The sequence below is a fragment of the Naegleria lovaniensis genome (genome assembly GCF_003324165.1).
Source record: "Naegleria lovaniensis strain ATCC 30569 chromosome Unknown tig020, whole genome shotgun sequence".
Lineage (NCBI taxonomy): Eukaryota > Heterolobosea > Eutetramitea > Acrasida > Naegleriidae > Naegleria > Naegleria lovaniensis.
In genome coordinates this window covers 365,216-387,175 of record NW_025407842.1, presented here as the reverse complement: position 1 = coordinate 387,175, position 21,960 = coordinate 365,216, and the positions used below count along the sequence as shown (strand labels likewise).

Here is a 21,960-nt window from a genome sequence, read left to right as displayed (position 1 = left end):
GATGCAGTTGATTGTTGTTGTTGTTGTTGTGAATTTGTTTTTGATGTTGAATGAGAGTGGCATAATTCTTAACTGATGCAAAGTTGGTATCAATACTATTTAACGAATAATAAAATTGAAAAGGAATTCTAGTAGCATGTAGTGATGATGATGATACTCTTCCGATTGTTCCCAATAAATGTCTGCTAGTAGTTAGAGTGCCAAGAAGACCTCTAGAATGGAGAGTCAATTTCATGACGATGTAAATATTTTAATGAAAGGGAGTATGAAACCAAGAAGATGATGATGCTAATTTTTTCTTGAAGTTAAAATATTTATTTTGGGAAATGAAAAAATGTCTCAACTCATCGACACCCACGACACGAAGCATCGACTCAATCATGATTCGAATGGAGATGATACAATTTTACTATTGAACAATTTCAATCCGATGAATACGACCACAATGACTAAGACCACGGAACATGCTTCAAGTTTTGACAGTCAGCATCAAACACATTCACAACCATCATTGAATTCAACAATTTCAAACCTAAAACAACATGAATGCATAACAGTCGAAGCAACAAGGACTACTGATGAGAATTCCCAACAATGCCAATCAAAAAGAACATCAAATGTTCAATCCATTCAAGACTCTACTGAAGTAGGAACCAATACTGATTCTTCTACTAGTTCTAATATTACCATTCAACAATTTAGATCTAAACGTAATTCCAATGTTAAGAAAAAAAAGAAAAAGCAGAATTCTGAAAATACTAATTTTTCAAACTCATCTCTTGACATGTTAAATAATAATATCATCGATGATAACACTCATCATTCTCACACTGCCAACATGACATCCAGCACTGACATTACTCTAAAATCTATGAATACTCATGAATCATCTCTACCCATTCATGCATTTCAATCTAGAATTATTAAATGTATTGAAAAAAATCAAATTGTAATTATTACAGGATTTACTGGATGTGGTAAGTAGTAACATTTGTGTTTCAAATCAATCATATATATTTTTTGAAAATGATGATACTGATATTATTTTACCTTGATCCATATATATTTATACCTTTTAGGTAAGAGTACACAATTACCTCAAATGATCATGAAACATGAAATTGAACATCAACTCTTGAAAAAAAAGGATCAACAATTGAATCAATTCAGAACACGTCATCCAAAAATAATTTGTACTCAACCAAGAAGAATTGCAGCCACAGGTTTAGCACGAAGAGTTCACACAGAATTGAACAAGTATATTCAATCCATTCTCTCTAGAGAATATGATAAGAAGAAAGATGTTCCAGACAATGATCTTCTTAAAAATGATCTTGTTAAAAATAATCTCATTCATTCGACTCGAGTTGGATTTATGATTGGAGGTGATGCTCAATATGATCCCAATACAAGTATTCTCTTTGCTACTGAAGGATGTTTAACCAACGTCTTGATGAAAGGATATCAAGATGAGAATTTCTTTAAGAATTTTCACAAATCACACTTTACACATATCATTTTAGATGAAATTCATGAAAGAAATGTCGATACTGATTTATTATTGTATTTTGTGAGAGAATTGAGTCGAGTGAATGCTCATGTTAAAATTATACTAATGAGTGCCACGTTAGCTAGAGAACAATTATGTGAATATTTTTCAAAATCCATGGTACCAATAATACCCAAACGTTCCGGATCCGTCACAGTAGCAGCAGGAGGAGGATACTCTCAACCATCCACAGTATCTTCTTCAACCGTATTACCCTATACTTCTGCGTCCTCCTCCTCTTCAACAGTATTACCCTATACTTCTTCCTCCTCCATACATGCAATAACACAACATGATATACTACAACAGAAGAATACATGCAATACCAATAGCAACAACAATAGCAATACCAATAGCAACAACAACCACAGGTTGATACCTCCATGTATTCACATTCCCACTGGTTGTCATCCCGTTGAAGAATATTATTTACATGACATTCTCAAAATGATTTATTGTCAAGGAAATTTACAAGTGGATGAACATACACTCATTCAAAAAGTAGGACACAAATATCATGATATTACTGCGAATATGGTATTGAATCGATATACGAGTAATGGTAATACTACTTCTACACATCAACCATTAACGATATCACCACTTCGAAGAAAACTTGCATTACAATTGGTACAGAAATTACATCAAATTCATAAATTCAATGAACAACAACAACAACCATTGATGGAAAGGAACCATACGAGTCATCATTCCATTCAGGAGAATGATATGAGTAGTCATCACTCCTCACATGATACTTGTCGTCAACCATTTACTTCACATCATCATGTACAGTCCAATCATGAATCAATCTCTACTGAGATCACTAGTAGTAGTAATAGTAATGGTAATGGTAGTACTACCACAACAACATCTCGAACAATTGAGGCAACCACAACCACCAATAATGGTAGAGATGTTTCTTGTTCTTCCAATCATGATCATTCAAACAACAACCACGATCACTCGAGTATACTCATCTTTCTTCCAGGAATGACTGAAATTGAAGATTTTCTTGAAGATTTAACACTTGCATATGTTGGAGGTTTAGATTCACCTCAATGTCCATTTGAAATTCATATTTTACATTCATTGATTGCACGTGAAGAACAAGAGCTAGCCCTTCTACCAGTTTCTAATAAGAATAAGCGTAAAATTATTCTCTCAACCAACATTGCAGAGAGTTCCATTACAGTTCCAGATATTAGTATTGTCATTGATTTTTGTATGTGTAAAGAATTGATTCATGACTATTATGGTAGTAGTGGTGGTGGTGGTGGTGGAATGAATAGTGTTGGTAGTACTATGAATAATAGTAGTAGTATGAATAGTAGTGGTATGAATAGTAGTAGTATGAATAGTAACAACTTTAACAATGCTTTGGAAAATTCAACTCCAATGTTGAGTGTGAATTGGATTTCTAAAAATTCAGCCATTCAACGAAAGGGTCGTGCAGGTCGAGTGAAACCAGGTTGGTGTTATCGAATGGTTACTTTGGAAGAATACGAATGTTTTAGAGAGAGTGCCATTCCTGAAATTCAAAGAAAACCACTTCCTGAAGTGTTATTAAGAATTTTAATGATGAGTGGATTGTATGAAGCAAGTCGAGCATTTCAAACAGCATTTCAATCTGAAGAGAATGTTGAACATCCATCCGAGTCAACAACAACATTCTCAACAACAACAACAACATCCTCAACAACAACAACAACAAATACTTCATGTCATAAATTGAACAAACATGAAGAATTGTCAAATTTGAGAAGACATCTTTTATCAAAACCTCCATCCAGTGTATTGAATGAATGTTTAGATCCTCCAAGTATACACTTATTGGAAGCTTCTTATCAACAATTGTTAGCATGTGGTGCTATTGAAAGAATTCATCCAAGTCTTGTAGATGATGACAATGATAACACCAAGATTCAACACGATGATAAATCCATATGTCTTGATGATGATCAAAATATTGCTCAGAATGATGATGGCCATATAGAGGATGATACTGACATTATGAAAAATAATCAACTAGTTTCGTATGAATCTATCTCTACTCTTTCGTGGGGTAATGAACAAGATTCTCAAGACAATTCTTTCCATCAGAATGATACGACAGCAGATAGCACTAATAGCATCTCAAATATGAACAACAATAATGAAAAGACACTAGAAAAGACCATCTCTCACAAGGAGGAGACATTGAAGAAAAAACAATCAAAATTCTCTGAACACTTTTATGCAACCAAAAAGGGAAGATTCTTTTCACTCATGCCACTACAAATTTCACATTCTCAACTCATTCTATTAGGATATTCTCTGAATATTTTACCTTATTGTATTATTGCAAGTGCAATTATCTCACGTTCATTACCATTTCTACACTTTTCAAATTTGAAATTAGTGACTGCTCGATCCATGTATAGTTTTGATCAAAATTCAGAAAGTGATATTATTGCATCCATTCGTGCTTATTTATATTACAAGAAATTGAGAGTAGAATTGAATAAGAAGATTATGTTATCTAAAAAGAATGAAAAACAAACGAGTAGTAGTAATAGTAGTAATGGAAGTATTAATGGCAGTATTAATGGCAGTAATAATGGCAGTAATAATAGTAATAGCAATAGAACACATTCCTCGATTCAATATTACAAAAATGAATTCTTTGAAAATTTGAGAAAAGAAATGATTTCATACAAATTGGTCAAGGAAATTGATGAACTTGTCATGCAAATCTGTAAAATCTTACAAAAATATTATCAAGTGGATATTGAATTATTGACACCCTTTGAAAATACTACGATCATCATAAGATGAACATTTCAAATACGACGAGTCATCATCATGACAAGATGAATAGAAAGTCTCCTTCTCATCATTACCCTTCAAAAAATCTATTCATTCCACTTGAATCACTCACACCTGAAAAGATTCTCCTTCTCAAAGCATGTTTATGTGCAGTGAATTATTCAAAAGCAGTCATTGCAACACCTCCTTCTGAAAAACATCTTTTAAAGATTCAACAACACATGTCAAGTGTACTCTCAAATTGAAAAATCAAACCATTGATTGTGTCAATATGAAAGAGACTGAACATTTGAAACGACTTGTACAAATGTTTTTCACAAAATTTGATGGAGGAATGGTACCAATGAATCAAATAGATTCCATGACATTTGATGCAAAAAAGAGTGGTTTTAGAATTCATTTTAATTATTATTTTCATGAAAGACCAATGAAGAATGATCACAACATTCTTCTTCCATTCACTCCTGAAATGAAACAAGATATTCTCTTTCCATTGAAATTACTCTCCAAATCAGCAAGATCGAAGGAAAGGAACAATTCGAACAAGTGTTAATACCTTCACAACTGGATGGTTCATTTCTCACATTATCCTCACAGGACTATTATCCAGTGTATGCACATTTACCTCCCTCATTGATTAAGGCTCATCCATTCAAATTTGATAGTTTTTCATGTGGACTCGAAATGAAATGTCAATTTGTGTGTCAACAAAGTGTATCATCCTCTCATGTACCTGTAGTGTCCAAAGATTCTGTACTCTTTCCATTGTTATTCAATCCAAATGTACAAGTACAACAATTGAAAGATGATGATGAATGGCCATATGTACAACAATTGAATATGAAAGAAGATGATCATGATTTTGACATTTATGAACAATACAACAACAACAACCACTCGAGAGTCATCATCAACCACTGAACATCAACAACACCCTCAACACCCTCAACAAGAACACTCTCATTCAAAATTCACAAATGATTCATCCTTGGAACCTTCCTTAGAAAAGACATGCACCAATAATATCATCATGGATTCATCATTCTTGGATCATGACTCGAACAACAATAGTAACAACAACAACACACCCTTTCACCCTTCAAGAATTCTCATTCCTGGTTCCATTACTATCAAATCTCTTGCACCTGGAAAAGCAAGTGCCTTTCTAGAAAAGAATACTCTTCTTCCAAGTGATATTCATGGTTTTTATGAAATGAGTTTATTATTATTATTACCATTCACACATCCTGGAGCATTGATGAATTGTCAAGAAATTTGTGATGAATATAACAAGTTGAATATGAAGAAGGAGATGAAGGACAAGATCACTCAAGCCATGAAATATCAAAAGTGTTTCATGGTTCTCAATCATCCATCTTATTTCAGAAATGAAATGTCTCAACGAATGAAAATGAAATTATTCACCGATGGATCGACACGACAAGCTTATTTTATTATACTCCAAAATCATCATCAAAAACAAGACGAAGAAGAACAGTGTATACCCTTCACTCAACGACTTGATCAACTACAACAATGGATCAAAGACAAGATGGAAGAATTATTTTCTCGATCTGGTATTATGACAAGAACAACACCATCCAAAAAATCATTGATTCATTCACATGAATTATCATGTCATTGTACACAACAACACCACCACATGAATCATCATGTCATACACTTTCACAACAACAACCACCACATGAATTATCATGTCATACACTTTCACAACAAGAATTATCATGTCATACACAGCAACCACACAAATCATCATCATCTCCACTCTGGAAAGAATGTTTACAACTTTTCAAAGATTCCTCTCAATACATTGATGTTCAACATTGTGGAAGTGAAATGAGTATTCAACAAGTGTTTGAAATTAGTTCAACACCCAATATTACCATTACAAGTCCACCATTTAGTATCATTTCACAGAGTACATTGGATCGTATTTTAGATCAATGTATATTCACTTATCATCAAGATCAGTACAATCCTATTGGACCATCTTCACCATTTCTAAATTTAGTTAAATCCTCTAAATATTCCATTGATTTTATTGGAATGAATGATTTAGAATTCAAACATGCCAAGTATCTAGTCTTGCGTGAAGTGAATAATGTATATAGTGTCTTTGATCATCCTCAACATGCTTTTGTTTGTATACAACATTTAAAGAGACATGTGAACATTGAAAAACACAATCATGTGAATCGAAATCATAGTTTGGAACAATTACGAGAATTTCTATCACTGGATGTCTATCATTGTCCCTTCCAAGATATTGATGCACACAATCGAGAATTGTACACGTTGAATGTTTTTAAAAATAGTTCAAAAAAGAAACACACACTCGTGAATATTCGAGAAGCACACGAATACAAGATTCATAAGAAGGCTCTAAAACTTGAGAATTCTGGCACAAGTAGTGTAGAGCAAACAATGACGAACACCAACTTTCCAGCAACAAGCAACACGTGTCGATTCTTAGACAATAATAATACCCCCACTCCCAATACCACCCTCACTCCCAATACACCAACCACCCTCACTCCCAATAGAACCTCCTCCATAATTAATACTTCCCTCACTCCCAATACTAAGAATAATAATTCCTCCTCCACCGTAATCAGCAAAACTAGTGGTGGTTTCATTCTCTCTCATTTCTCACTCAAATCCATCATTCGAGCATTCAAACGTGATATACCAGGAGGAAAGAGAGTGAAAATATTTGCATCACTTGGAAAACAAGTATTCTATAGTTCTAAATTTGAAAAGATTTCACAACACTCTTCCATGTTAATGAATGATTTTAGATTGAAGAAAATTGGTCGAATGAATGATGTGAAGACTCTCTTCTTTTCATATATTGAACATTTCAATGAACCTAGTAGAGAATTATTGAACAAGTATCGACAGAGAATGAGTTGTAGTGAGACTAGTAATCATTGTGGTAGTAGTAGTAGTAGTGAGAATAATCAAAGTAATGTAGAGAATCAACAACCACCATCAAGTCTATTTTCACACATTCCTCAATTCAATGCCATCATTTTTCATGGTCATTCACAACAAGATGATGTTTCAAATAATAGTAATAGTAGTACTAGTGCATTGAATCAACTTGATCATGGTCATAATAACTCGACCATTGATCATCATGCTACCAATTCCATCTCAACCATGAATGATCATCAGATGGCATGACCATTAGTAATGATGGTGGTGGTCATCATGATGAAATAATCACCTCCTCTACAATCCATACTACTACGACTGCTAGAATAGTACTTTTATTCCTACTACTCCTACTTTTATTCCTACTACTTGTACCACCAATATTAATCCTACTACACGTTATACCATTCTCAACCAAAAAGATTGTATTGAAATTTGTGTGATTGATAAGGTGAAAAAACAACGTGTCAATCTCACAATGAAAGTGAATAGAAATCATTCATTGAATCGTCATGAGGACAACGATGCTACTACTACTACTACTACTACTGAGAATGTACAATTTTCATCATCATCTTCAACAACAACAAACTTACATGATGATGCATCATTCATTTCACATGATGACCATTCTCGAAAATCAAACACACTCTTCAAATGCACTCTTTACAAGTATCAATTTTCAAGATCAAAGATTTTATATGTTGATTGTATTGCACCTCTTGTGGTTGATGAAAATGAATCTGATGAGACCATCATGAAAAGAAATGAGAAATGGTTTGATGTTCGATTTGCAAAAATCATTAAGGGACAAGTTTATTATTGTCCTTCTAGTAATAGTAGTAGTAGTAGGTGTGAGAATAATATGAACCATACCACAGTTCCAACGATTCGTAGTAACATGATGACGAATCAAGTACACAATAATGATCATTCTGATCTATTGAATGAATCCAAAGAAGAATTAACACCACCTCTACTCTCAGAATCGATTCAATTATTATGTCAATCCCTATGGTATGATGAAGAAAATTACAAATTATATTTATATAACAATGATGATGCACCATCAATCCATGAGAATGGAGATAATGAAAATATGAATGAAAAACAATCTAAATTTGTGGATTTGGTAGAAATGAATTTACAATGTCAATTCCAAGGACGAGTTCTAATGAAAATGAATACACAATGGTGAATGATCATCACACCATGTTGAAATGGAAGAATTTATTCAATAATATTTCACTTGATGTCATTTCTTTCAACATTAGTGAGAAATTATTATTGAATGATCACTCTTCCATATTGGTATTTAGAAATCGAACAATATTGAATCATCCATTCATTAGAAAGTCATTTACAGAAGTTCATTTAACCGATCAACAATTAAGTCATATTGACAATGATGATAATTGTATGAATTCGAAATGTTCCAAGACAGTCATGACCCATCAAAACACTACAGAAATTGATTACACAAACACTACCCTCCATGAAAAAGTTGACATTTCAAGTGTTCATAAGGATGAATTTTCAAATACTCTCTTTCAACAAAATTCAATTCAAATCTCTTGTTGTGATACTACTATACATACCATCAATTCACAACAAGAAACGGAAAATATTATAACATCTTCACCTGCATCAGAACCATCCTCCGTGATTGACAAGAAGAAAGAAAAGAACAACAAGATGGATACTATTATTTCCGAGTTCATCCATAAAGTGTTATATTGGAAGGATGATATTAATCATCACAACCATCACAAAGACAATACGATGAATCAATATGACAACATGTACCACCAAAATGATGAAAAAACAGAGTCAATCAGTAGCAAGAAAAAGAAGGACAAGAAGAAGAAGAAAGAGAACAAAAAGAAAGACAAGAAGGATAAAAAGGAAGAAAAGAAGCAAAAGGAGAAATTGACTAAGGAAGAAAAGAAGGATAAACAGGAAGAAAAAAAGCAAAAGAAATTGGAAAAGGCAAATAAGGAAAAAAAAAGTCAGAAAAAAAGAAACAAAAAACAAGTAATTCTGAATCACATCCGCATGTACAGCAAATAAGAGCCATTCAGACTGAATATGGTCTGTCTTTAACGAATAAGACAAGTCAAACAAACAACTCTTCCCTTGATTCTATTACTCCTAGCTCTGAACAGCAATAAGAGTTTTGAAAATGAAGAAGAAAATGTGTGTCCGATAGATAAACGAAACAATTCACGTTTTGCTGGTCATTGTTGGCTATGTGTTTTTTCCACCAATCAAAAGCGAGAGAAACGCATTTTAAAAATATCAAACTAAAAAAAAATTCATATTTTTAGAGTGATCAACCTCTTTTCCCTTCATCACCTATTGGCGGTTATTGTATCGACTCCCAAAATAGATTAGAATTCATTCTCGCAAGACATCTCGATCTATTATTACCACAAAGTTTGAACTATCTTCACATTTGTGTGTGATTTCCGTAAACTCGCCTTCCGTGTCGATCATCACATCATCACATAACATATTATTTAATCCCTTTTCATCATCATTAGACAAAGACTCTTCATCACACCCTTTCGGAAATATATTACATCATACGACAATAACAACAATATGGGACGAAAGAAAATAGCCATTCAACCTCTCACTGATGAACGCAATCGTCATGTTACCTTCAACAAGCGTAAACAAGGTCTCGTCAAAAAGGCTATGGAGTTATCCATTCTATGCAATTGCCAAATATCCCTTGTCATATTTAACTCGGAGAATCAATTGTTTGAGTATTGCAGCACAGATCCAAGATCTATTCTTCAGCGCTATTGTCAAGTAGCACACCTACCTCATGAACGATTAACCAATGCCGAATATACCAAGTTCGATAAGAGTGGTAATTTACCAACAACAACTACGGGAACAACCGACACAAGCTCCATTGATGTAACACAAGCCAGTCAAGCCTCTTCATCAACCACCAATGCCACTCAGTCTACTGCTGCAACCTCTGCAACAACAACAACAACGACAGCAACAACGAGCAATGGCGGAAATACTTCGAGCAAATCAAAGTCGAAATCAAAGACACCAAAGAAAAGAAAATCCAAAAAGGAAAAGAGTGAAAGTGAAGATTCCGATGAAGAAACCACAAGTAGCACCAAAAACAAAATGACACTTCCAATTTCAGCAGAGCCTTCCAACGTGAGTGCAGCAGCCATTACTCACCCACCATTGGCTGGCACTGTACCACCTTTCGCTGCTTATCCTCAATTTACAGGTCAACCAATCTTTGCAGATCCAATTCCAACACCGCAGACCGCATTGCTTAACACATTTTTCGATGGTGCATTTGACCCTCTTACTCCAAGAACAGCCGAAGCTATTGACAACATTTCTCGTAGTGCACTCGACAATCAAAAGAAGAGAAACTCTCCAACCACAGGTTCCGATAAGAATCAAGATGAAGTTGAATCACCATCACAAAAGAAGAGAAAAACTGGACTCACCATTCAAGTTCCTACCAATAAGAATGTACCTCTAAAGAGAATTGAGAGCTCTCTCTCTGAGTCAGCTCAACAAGAGAATGGTGAGAGTGACTTTATTGCTCCAGCAAACAGCACAACCAACACTAGCGGTGCATTACCAACAGCAGTAGCAATCCTTTAAGTGGTGTGCTTCCCACTCCTCAAAGTTCTTTTAATCCGGAAACAAAGACTCCACTCTCTTCCTTCCTCAATTCGAACTTTTTCGATACAAGCACAACTCCCACAAGTCTCGGTGTCTCGTGGAACGATGTGCCATCACCCTTCACGGTCTTGAAACAAAACCAAACAGCTATGGAAAAGAGCAACAAAGACAAAATTTAAGCCTCTCCGAATCTCCAACATGTAAATAAATGTGTGATAGCTTACTATTGTATAACAACAAGCATGAGATTTTCCAATTAAACACCCAGGTGTTTTATAGTTCGGATTTGGAACCCTTTTATTCTAGTACAATTACCAATTAGGTGATGATTTAGTTATCAAAGTTTGGAGCACGGTAAGTCGATGGATCTCTTCTATGATGAGTGTCTTGAATACCTCTTTCGACTGGTGAAGGAACAACCTTTGTAAGAGAGTTGAAACGTGCTTCATACCACTTTCTGTGTTTAGCAAGGCATGTAGTCCACTTGTAGAAGTGTCCATTGCATTGAGACCATTGCAACATGGTATCGTTGCTCTTACCGAGTTCTAATGATCATCATCATGTCCATGAAAATATTACAAAATTTTGTATGATTATCATCACATTGTCGTAATATTGTTCATACTTACTCTCATCACCACATTCATCCAAATACATATTCAATAAATGAGCCCTGCAAGGAGCAGCAGGAGTCAAGTGTAACACAGACTTGAATTGTGAAGGATCATTCTTCAAAAGATCTTGCTCTGTTGTCGTAAGTTCATAATCCTTCGAGTCGAGAGGCTTGCCGAAGATGTCCAAAATTTGTTCGTTTGAAAGATATCCTTCCTTTGTTCTATTCAAAATATCAGCGTTTGGAACGTTGGTTCTATCACTTGGCAACTTGGCATCCTTGGTCTTGGTCAAAGGATGATAGAATGATTGTTCGGTAAAGTATCCTTGGTCATTCATTTGGCTGGCCAAATTCTTAAGGATAGTCTGTTTAATTTCAGCAGCGTTCATTTTTAATCACTGTATTTTTTTTATGATAGAATTTGTTCTTCTGAAAATTTCACCAAATTTAGGCCAATACGCGGTCAACCTTTTACAACCCTTTCGATTTTCATTTTCTTGGTCGAACAATTTACGGATTGAAGACAGGAAACTGTGTATTGGTGCACCTTTTAACACTTGTTCTTTGTTTGGTTTTCAATTGAAAATTTTGTTTTTTTTTCTTGATTGGAGATGTGCGACAGACTATGCTCAACTAAAAATTTGAACCATGAGAATTTGTTTGTTCATCAAAAAAAAATGTCATCCTCTGGTGGCTTGTCTGACCAACAAATCAACAAGGAACACAAAGCCAGAAGAGCAGGTAATAAATTCAAAAAGAGAGAGGCTCAAAGAAAGAAAAAGCTCGGAATTTCCGAAGAACAACAAAAGAATGATTACGTGAATAATCGTGCAAATACGGTCGGTAAAGGAAATGCCTATGCAAGAGATTTAAAGTATAAATTGGATAAATTTGAGACAAAACTACATGCTCCGATTACATCAAGAGTATATGGAGAAGGCCTCCCAAGCTTGTTGCAGTGGTCGGACCTCCAAAATCAGGCAAGACAACTCTCATTACAAGTCTTGTCAAACAATACACCAAACAAACACTAACCGAAGTGACTGGTCCTATTACTGTCAGAACAGGAAAGTCAAGAACAACATTCTTTGAATGTCCTAATGACATCAATGCAATGATAGACATTTCTAAAACAGCAGATTTAGTTTTACTCTTGATAGATGCATCTTATGGATTTGAAATGGAAAACTTTGAATTTTTAAACATGTTACAAGTACATGGTATGACTCGAGTGATGGGTATTTTAACTCATTTGGATTTAATCAAGAAGAGTAGTACTGTACGAAAATTGAAAAAGAAATTGAAGCACCGATTTTGGACAGAGGTTTGTGATGGTGCCAAATTGTTTTACTTGAGTGGTTTGAGAGGTGGACTCTATACACCTCGTGAAACAATTAATTTGAGTCGTTTCATTTCTATTATCAAACCAAGACCAATCAAATGGAGAACCACTCACTCATGTGTTGTCGTGGATCGATTTGAAGATGTTACTGATCCTGAGTTAATTAAGGAAAATCCAACCACGAACAGACATGTGTGCATGTATGGATATGTAAGAAATACTTTCTTACGAAAGGGTACTCCTGTTCATATACCTGGCTGTGGAGATTTTACAATCAAGACTATTTCTAGTTTGGATGATCCTCTTCCTCCCAAGCCAAAAGAAAAGGAAAGATCCAAATTAGACAAATACAAGGGATTATATGGTCCAATGAGCAATTTAGGATCAGTATTCTATGACAAGGATAGTGTTTATGTTGACATGTCGAACACATTTACAGATACCACTTCAAGTGGTAATCATAGAGGTGGTATTGATGAAGCTGAAGAATTACTTCTCACTCGTAAAGGAAAGGATATTTCTTCTGAAAAGAGAGAAGAACGAAAACAAATAGCAGAGGAAACCTCAAAAATCGTACAATCACTCCTTCAAACCACCAGCAATGAAGATCTCAATTTGGATGAAAAGCTTTCCAATCAACAAGTCAAACTATTTTCCAATGCCAAGTCAGCACTTGTGGCAAAGAAACCATCCAAAGCAACCAATATTGAACACGATGAAGAAGAAGAGAATGAGAATATCGTGAGGATGATGATGATGAATTTGATGAAGATATGGATGAAGAAGAATTCATTCGCAAGTATATTGATGAGTCTGATGATGGTGAGGATGATGATGATGACAAGGATGAAATGGAAGATGATGACAATGAGAATCAAGTCAGAAAGAGAAGAGGTTTATCAATGCTCATGAATGACGAGAATGACGATGAGATTTATGCCAACGCTCTCAACAAGGCAAGCTCAACCAAGAAGGAAAATGTTATTTATGATGACGACGATGAAGAATCACATGAAGAATCATTGCCTCGTCGAGGACAATCCAGTGCCACAGATGATGACTCTGATTCTGAATATTTTGAACCCAAAAAGTTGAAAATGAATCAAGCAACGGGTCAGTTTGAGGTGGAAGTCGATGAAGATTCACTCTCTGACTTGGAAGATGAAACAAATGATATGGGACAAGCCTCCAATAAGTGGAAAGAAACTATGGAAGAACGAGCAGCGAGTGCATTCTATGATGTTGGTGTCAGCTTGCAAGAATTGGTTTATGAGAACAATGAAGAGCAAGATGAAGAACAAGACGATCATGAAATGGATGAACCAACTCAACAAGACTCTGATGATTTAGATTCCATTTTCAACTTTAAGAAGCAAATTACCGATAAGAAAAAGAAGATTAGTGTCAATCGATTAAAGATTGATTACGTAGATCGATCACGAACACAGTTAGAACCAACAGAAATTAAGCATGATTGGGACGATGCTGAATTCAGAGAGACGATCAGAAACAAATTCGTTACTGGAGATTGGGCTCAAAGAAGAAGCGCCAAAGAGAATTCAACAAATCAAGACAACATGAATCTTGATGAGGACAGTGGTGAAGACCATGAACTCAATGATGAAGACCACCATCTCATGGAAGACGATGATCATGTAGAAGAATCGATCAAGAAAATTCTGTAGCCTCAGAATTGGAGAGAAAGAGAATGGAAAAGAAAAAAGCGTTCGACGCTCAATTTGATGACAAGAAGACGACTACTGCCAAGTCGCAAGCAAATGGTGGTGATGCGGAAGAAGAAGATGATCCAATTACTTCTATTGAAAAACTTAAAAAGAAACTTCGTGAAGATGATCCTCAAACCATTTTGAACAAGACAGAATTTGAAAACCTCTCTCGAGAACAACGTGAAGAGATTGAGGGTATGTCTCCAGGAACCTATGTGAGATTAGAATTGGAAGGATTTCCATGTGAATTTATTGAAAATGTCAATTTTAAAAATCCAATTATTGTTGGAGCCATGCATGCTGAAGAATGTCGAATGGGTCTAATCAAGATGAGACTCAAACGACACAGATGGTATCCTAAAACTCTCAAGAATAGAGATCCTCTAGTGTTTAGTATTGGATGGCGAAGATTCCAGTCCATTCCTACGTATTGCATGCAAGACGATAATGGCAGACATCGACAAATCAAATATACACCCGAGTACATGCATTGCATTGCTGCCATTTATGGTCCTTTCATTCCACAAAATACAGGTGTTATTGCATTCCAAACACTGAGTGAGAAAGTGGATACATTTAGAGTGTCTGCCACAGGTTATGTGATGGAAATGGATCAAGACTTTTCCATAGTTAAAAAGTTGAAATTGGTTGGTTATCCTAAAATCATTCACAAGAACACTTGTATCATTACAAAAATGTTTAGTAGTGAGTTAGAAGTTGCCAAATATGAAGGTGCTGCTTTGAGAACAGTGAGTGGATTGAGAGGTAGTGTGAAAAAGCCATTCCGAGGTGAAAAAGCTTCACCTGGTGATTTTAGAGCAACATTTGAGGATAAGCTTATACGTGGAGATATTGTTTTTTTACGATGTTGGTACGCGATTGAAATTGAACGCTTCTATAACCCCGTATTCAATCATCTCTCTAAGAAATGGTATGGAATGAGAACTGTTTCTCAACTTCGTAAATTGAAGCACCTTCCAGTACCTGTGAAAGACGACTCTCTTTACAAACCAATTACTTCACGATCTACTGCTGGACATGATGCTCACTTTAATCCAAAACCAAAATTACTCAAACAATTACCATTCACAGAGCAAAGAAAGAAGGTGGTTCAAGTCACGGGTTTAACCGATGACTTGACTCAATACATTGCTGAGGATGCACCAATTCATGAATTAACCACTGCATTGATGAGTGATAAAGAAGTAGAACGAGCAAATATGCTTCGTAAACTCAAAGCCATCAACGCAGAGAGAGTGAAAAAGAATCGAGTGCAAGAAATGAAACTCAAGATGAAACAAATGAAATATCAAGTACAAGAAGAGAGAGCCAAGACCAGAGTCAGAAGAGATAATATGAAAAGAAGGGCAGTGATGAAAGAAATTAGTAGAGTGAAGAAAGCCAAATATTATGTCAAGGAAGGAGAAGAAGAATAAATTGGCCAATTTATTGATGTTGTTGACCTTAATATTTTAATCCAAGTATGGAATTGAACTTCTCTTCCGCGGCCTGACTATGTACTTCTTATAGTCGCTACTGAATTTCCGATCACATACTCAATCGCCTTCATTCAATGTTCTACGATTCCCTCCCTCCAAAACTTTCAGTTTTAAAAAAATTTAAAAAAATCTTGCTTCAGCAACACATGTCCATCCTCAATCATGAAATGACAGGACAAAGCAATCAACAAAAGAAAACAAATAGACTAAACTATTCGGATGCATGGTTCAATGGGAAATTGAACGAGCACCATGTTTCCTCTCAACAACCCCCAATCCGACGACAATCAAGAGGTGTTGAAGAGATAACTGATGAAATTTATTCGGAACCATCAGTGGAAGAGCTATCAGACGATCAGCAGCACCATAACCTGTCCAAATTGAACGAGAGTTATAGAGAGTTGGCAAACTCTTACAAAATACCGGGTATGGACATTCTCAACAATGCGATGAGCTCGTCTTTTCGGAACATTGGTAATATTGAGGGGGTGTACGGGAATGACATATCCATGGTTTTCGGTCAAAAGAAATCCTCACAAAAAGGTGTCATCAAAGTTGTAGCGAGAGTAAGACCTCTCAACAAATCGAGTTATTTGGTGTCAGACGAAAACAAAATTTTAGAAATTGGTGAAGATCGAAAAAGCATGCTCGTTGGAAAGTATTTGGGAAAAAACTCGAATGACGATTTCAGAACCAATCTTCAATTTACTTTTGATAGAGTTTTTGATGAATATGCTAATCAAGAATTATTCTATCATAGCTGTGGTTATCCATTGTTTAAAAGTTTTGCAAGTGGCGTGAATGGAAATGTAATTTTATATGGTCAAACAAGATCTGGAAAAAGTTACACGTTGGAAGGTCTTCTTGATGAAGAACGAAGAGGCTTAGTTCCAAGATTTGTAGAAGACACTTTTAAATTTATGAATACGTATAGTCATGGGCAAGGTGCTTTAAATGCCAAGTTTGTCTTCTCAGTTTCATTTCTTCAAATTTACAACGATGTTGTGACTGATTTGCTCTCAAGTCAACCCAAAAATTTAAAAATTGTTGAAGACAAAAGCAAAACAGATGGCAGAACGTGTACTTCTGTGGTTGGGCTTCGGAGGCAAATATTGAAAGATCCCAAAGATATTTACACCATTTTGAAATATGCAAAACAAAACAGAACTGCTCTTCCATCGGGATTGAAACCACCAGACCTTCATGCCAGAAGTCATACCATTCTTTCTCTTCATCTTGAACAAACATGGCCACAATTAATTTCAGCAACAACATCTTCGGTTGATGTTCAAACACAAAATATATGCAGGTATGGCTATTTACAATTAATGTATCACAAGTACACTTTTTAACACTTTTTAATAATTTTAAAAAGTCAAATCAGTTTTGTGGAATTGGCAGGTTCGGAGAAAGCAAGAGATTTTTCTCAACTCATATCGAGTAGTGCTTCATCGACGAATGAAGAGGGATCGAAAATAGCAAGAACATTCAATGCTCTATCCTCTGTGATGACCTCCTTAGGAAAAGTGATCGTACAACATACTAGTTCAGATCAAACAACCACATCCATGCAAGAAGCAATAGAATATAGCGCCTTAAATTTGAGTGTCAATTCAACAATAGTCAACAACAAAATTCATATACCTTATCGAGATTCCAAACTTACTCACATTTTAAGAGACACTTTACGAGGTAAGCTATCTTGTTTGATTCATGTTTGTGTTCATTGATGTTGGTGGGTGTCAGAGGATTCTATCACGTTGGTTGTGTCATGTCTCTACCCAATTCCTGAAAATTATAGTGAAATTTTAATGACTGCAAAATATTGCTCCAGACTGAAACAAAGTGTTTACTCTCCAAGTTGTGGTGAAAATGTTCCATCTTCACCCACGAAAGAACACGTGTCCTCCTCTCCGATAAAACCAAAACTCAATTCATCACACTACGAAGGAACACCAAGGAAGGTTTCATTTGGAGAAACCGATGAAGAACCACGTAAGGACACAACACCTGCATTCCCAAAGCAAGCCACAACCACAATGAAAAATTCATTGATTGCAGATAGTTATATCGAGAGTGATGATCAAAGACAATGTCTCAATGAGAAGGAAAGACTTAAAAAAGAAAATGAAGAACTCAGAAGCATTGTGAATATTGACTCAATGACAAGAAGAAATGTGCAAAAGAATTTAGAGCATTTGGAAAAAGAAATGACTCGTGCCGACGAGGAAAGAAAAGCTCTTCGAGAACGAGTCACTGAATTGACACAAAAAGCAAAAGAATATGCTGAAAAAAATACATCATTACAAGAGACACTTGTCAACACAAAACAACAAGTTGAAAATCTCATGAAACTAAAAGAAACAATGGAAGAGGAGATGGATCGTAGTCGAGAGTTTATTAGCCAGCTTTCAATTGAAAATTCCAAACTCAATGAACAACTCATTAATCAGGCTGTTATTCATGAAACTGCAATATCCAAATCAGCAACAAGTCAAATTGATATTTTGGAAAAGGAAAATTATCAATTGAAACAAGATATACTCAGACTTCACAAAACAAATTCTTTGAACGAGTCTAAGGCCATTGCTGATCTTGAAAACTCGATGAACAATTTATTAGAAGAATTGCAACAGAAAAATCTCAAAACAATACGTTATCCAAGGAGCTTGCCGAATCCAAGTGCCTTATTGAAGAACAACAACAAGTACTGAAATCTCTCGAGGAAGAAAAAGATCGAATGATGTGTTTGATGAACTCTTTGAACGAAGAAAAAATTAAATCCAGTGAAGAGCATCATGATCAATTGAGTGAGCTGCAAGGATTCATTCAAGAACATGAAAAATCAATGGAAAGAAAAGTGGCTGAAATTACACGAAACAAAGAGACCATCAAAAATTTACACCTTGAAATGGACAAGATGAAAGATGTCATCTCAGTCTTACTGATGAAAAACAACAATTAGAAATGAACGCCATACAAGAAAGAAATGAGCAACGAAATCAAATAGAACAACTAGTGAGAGCAAACCAAGAATTGAAACATCATCTCGATGTATCCAAACAAGAAGTACAAAATTACTTACAGGACATCCAACGAATGGAAAATCAAATCAAGGTCATACCAACTCTCGAGACAGAGTTAATTAAAAAAGAAGAATCCATCAAAATACTTCAAAGAGAAGTCGAGTTTGGAAAGAGCATGTCAGAAAAAACAGTGAATGATCTTAAAGAGAGTGTCAAGAAGGAACTCTCTTCCAAGTCAGAGCTCGTGACAAAACTGAATATCATCTCCAACGAAAAACTCGACATGGAAATGATGATCAACAAGTTACAATCTCAAAATAACATAATTCTAAAGGAAAATGAAGAACAATCGATCAAGTTAAAGGACTTGACAGAGGAGTTGATGCAAATGACCATTGAAAAGAATCGATTGGAATCAGATCTCAAAACATCAAACACAGTGTTAAGGGATCAATTATTTGACTCGAAGAAACAACACGAAACAGATACTCACCACTTCAAGGAGCAAATTAAAGCACTCGAAGCTAAAATATACTCTCTGAAGGAATATAATAATAGTAGAACTATTCAATTAGAGGAGGCACTCCTTACCAAGAAGAAGATGGAAGAACAATTACTAGTCATTCAAAAGAAATATGGAACATTTGACACGGCTTCGTTAGAAACAGAATTGGAAAAACGAGTGAAACAAGTTTACGACTCTCTCATCTGGAGAAATTGCTTGTTCAGAAGGAGTCTGATCTTCAAGTATGTACCACTGAAATGGAACAACGGAATTTGGAAAATGAAAAGTTAAAGAAAGAGATTCATGAGCATAGGATTGAAATTCAAACCTTAAAGAACAAATTGGAAGAGAATGAATACTCACTGAGTTCCATCAAGTCGAATCTGGAACATTGTATCGATGAGAGAAAACGATTAAGAGAAGAGAATCAGGTTTTATTATCACATAATAGTAAGAAAGAAGATGTCATTCGTAAACTACGACAAGATTTACAAGTACTATCGATGGAAAAAGAATCCATCCTTACAGAAAAGGAAAATCTACAATTGGTTCTAAAGAGAACTCTAGAATCTGGAAGCTGTGTTCAAGATGATCTTTCTCAGGCAAAACTTGAAATGATGGATTTGAGAAGAGAGCGTGATGACATGGAAATTAAGCTCTTGGGATGTGAACAAAAGATTTCTAGTCTTGAAGAAGAACTTCAAAACAAGGCCTTATTGATTTCTGATTTGAGAAATAATAATGAACTTGTGCGAAAGGAAAATGTCATTAACAAATTAGAAGAGAACTTGAAAAAACAACTGGAAGAGAATCGAGTGAATCAAGTAGAAATAACCAAATTGAGAACAGAGATCATCTCTACCAAAGAAAATATGAGATTAGAATTGAATGAGGTAGAGAACAAGGCAAACCAATTCAAAAAGTTGTACAGTGAAACTTTGACCGAGCTTGAGAGTTCTAGAAAGGAATTTGCTCATATTTATGAACAAAATCAATTATTGAATGAAGAAATGATCACTTTCAAGAACGACCTTAATGAAAAGACCATCCTGTTGAAACGAGCGAAGGAAATATCAAGCTCCACAGAAGAAGCATTCACTGAAAAAACAAGACAAATGGATGCACTTGTGCAATCGATTGAGAATGGTGAAAAGAAGTTAAGAGAATACATTGACAAGAATGCTCTTCTGCAAAACACCATTGATCATCTCGAGAAACAAATTGGCAGATATCAACAAGAGTTATCAAACTCAAAAGAAGATTTAGAAAGAAAGATGGGAGAGTACAATCATTTGGCATTGCAAACGAAATTGCAACAAGTCGAATTGGAGAATCTCAAAAAGAATATTGAGACTACCAATGAACGAATGGAACAGTTGGAAAAAGAAAACAAAGAAATCTTGATGGAAAAAGAATCACTTGTCACCTCCTATGCACAAGCTCAAAAAGAAACAAATTCTATACAACAAAATGTCTCAGAAATGAATCAAAGGATTTCCGAGTATAGAGAACAAACAAAAGAAATGGCTGAGCAAATTCAAAAAGACCAAGATGAACGAGAAATATTTATTTCAAGAATGAAAAGATTCGAGAGAACCATCAACGTTCTAACATCTGAGAAAGAAGCGATCGAAAAACAAGTGCAATCACTAGCAAACCAAATCACAGAAAAGTCCTCCATGTTGGATTATCAGGAACAACGATTGAGGCAAACAACAGAAGAACTTGAACGATTGCAATCGGAAAATAATTCTATTAGAATGGTAAACAACGACTTGAAGGGACAAATTGTAAAGCTGAATGAAGAAAAACGTAAATTTATCAGAACCATCACTGAATACGAGACGGAATTGGACAGAGTTAGAAAAGCTCATGACAAAACTAGCAAAGAGCTCAAAGAAATGCTATCTGACTTTGTTTTCCACAACAGGTAACTCGAAACAACACGGGTGATCCCGCAGAAAGATACTTTTGCAAGCCACAAGCCATTGTACGCAAAAATTACGTATGGTTGAACTGAGAGCAAGCAATCTAACAAGGAATTTGGATCAAGCAAATAAAATGACTGAACCTAACCGTGACGATAACACAAACACTGAAGATAATGACAATTCTTCCTATTGTTCAACCGAAAATTATCAAGAGTTAGGATATGAACCTATCAATGACTTTTGTGATGGTGATGATGAAAATTATTTTGAAGCCGATTTTTCCGAACATAATTTTGAAGAGGGTGTTGATCAATCAAAAGAATTAACTTT

At 35.2% G+C, this 21,960-nt stretch overlaps 9 protein-coding genes across 9 annotated transcripts; 8 read left to right on the top strand and 1 right to left on the bottom strand.

Moving 5' to 3' along the window:
* Positions 1-334: 334 nt before the first annotated feature.
* Positions 335-4,366, top strand: C9374_004259 (uncharacterized protein; the record flags this gene model as incomplete). Its single annotated transcript, XM_044693878.1, has 2 exons — positions 335-977; positions 1,080-4,366. The coding sequence occupies 2 exons, from the start codon at positions 335-337 to the stop codon at positions 4,364-4,366; spliced, it is 3,930 nt and encodes a 1,309-aa protein (XP_044549267.1).
* A 1,021-nt stretch (positions 4,367-5,387) lies between these two features.
* On the top strand, positions 5,388-7,564 carry C9374_004258 (uncharacterized protein; the record flags this gene model as incomplete). The annotated part of the gene is made up of 2 exons (XM_044693877.1): positions 5,388-5,934; positions 6,096-7,564. 2 exons carry the CDS (start codon positions 5,388-5,390, stop codon positions 7,562-7,564), a joined length of 2,016 nt encoding a protein of 671 aa, XP_044549266.1.
* A 229-nt stretch (positions 7,565-7,793) lies between these two features.
* On the top strand, positions 7,794-9,385 carry C9374_004257 (uncharacterized protein; the record flags this gene model as incomplete). The annotated part of the gene is made up of 2 exons (XM_044693876.1): positions 7,794-8,509; positions 8,590-9,385. 2 exons carry the CDS (start codon positions 7,794-7,796, stop codon positions 9,383-9,385), a joined length of 1,512 nt encoding a protein of 503 aa, XP_044549265.1.
* Positions 9,386-9,919: 534 nt separating this feature from the next.
* C9374_004256 (uncharacterized protein) lies at positions 9,920-10,966 on the top strand (the record flags this gene model as incomplete). The annotated part of the gene is made up of 1 exon (XM_044693875.1): positions 9,920-10,966. The coding sequence occupies one exon, from the start codon at positions 9,920-9,922 to the stop codon at positions 10,964-10,966; it is 1,047 nt and encodes a 348-aa protein (XP_044549264.1).
* Positions 10,967-11,317: 351 nt separating this feature from the next.
* Positions 11,318-11,989, bottom strand: C9374_004255 (uncharacterized protein; the record flags this gene model as incomplete). Its single annotated transcript, XM_044693874.1, has 2 exons — positions 11,318-11,532; positions 11,617-11,989. The coding sequence occupies 2 exons, from the start codon at positions 11,987-11,989 to the stop codon at positions 11,318-11,320; spliced, it is 588 nt and encodes a 195-aa protein (XP_044549263.1).
* Positions 11,990-12,277: 288 nt separating this feature from the next.
* C9374_004254 (uncharacterized protein) lies at positions 12,278-14,627 on the top strand (the record flags this gene model as incomplete). Its single annotated transcript, XM_044693873.1, has 3 exons — positions 12,278-12,474; positions 12,540-13,683; positions 13,743-14,627. 3 exons carry the CDS (start codon positions 12,278-12,280, stop codon positions 14,625-14,627), a joined length of 2,226 nt encoding a protein of 741 aa, XP_044549262.1.
* A 23-nt stretch (positions 14,628-14,650) lies between these two features.
* On the top strand, positions 14,651-16,105 carry C9374_004253 (uncharacterized protein; the record flags this gene model as incomplete). The annotated part of the gene is made up of 1 exon (XM_044693872.1): positions 14,651-16,105. One exon carries the CDS (start codon positions 14,651-14,653, stop codon positions 16,103-16,105), a length of 1,455 nt encoding a protein of 484 aa, XP_044549261.1.
* Positions 16,106-16,314: 209 nt separating this feature from the next.
* C9374_004252 (uncharacterized protein) lies at positions 16,315-18,882 on the top strand (the record flags this gene model as incomplete). Its single annotated transcript, XM_044693871.1, has 3 exons — positions 16,315-17,477; positions 17,544-17,860; positions 17,915-18,882. 3 exons carry the CDS (start codon positions 16,315-16,317, stop codon positions 18,880-18,882), a joined length of 2,448 nt encoding a protein of 815 aa, XP_044549260.1.
* Positions 18,883-19,135: 253 nt separating this feature from the next.
* C9374_004251 (uncharacterized protein) lies at positions 19,136-21,633 on the top strand (the record flags this gene model as incomplete). The annotated part of the gene is made up of 2 exons (XM_044693870.1): positions 19,136-19,941; positions 20,013-21,633. The coding sequence occupies 2 exons, from the start codon at positions 19,136-19,138 to the stop codon at positions 21,631-21,633; spliced, it is 2,427 nt and encodes an 808-aa protein (XP_044549259.1).
* Between the last annotated feature and the right edge of the window lie 327 nt (positions 21,634-21,960).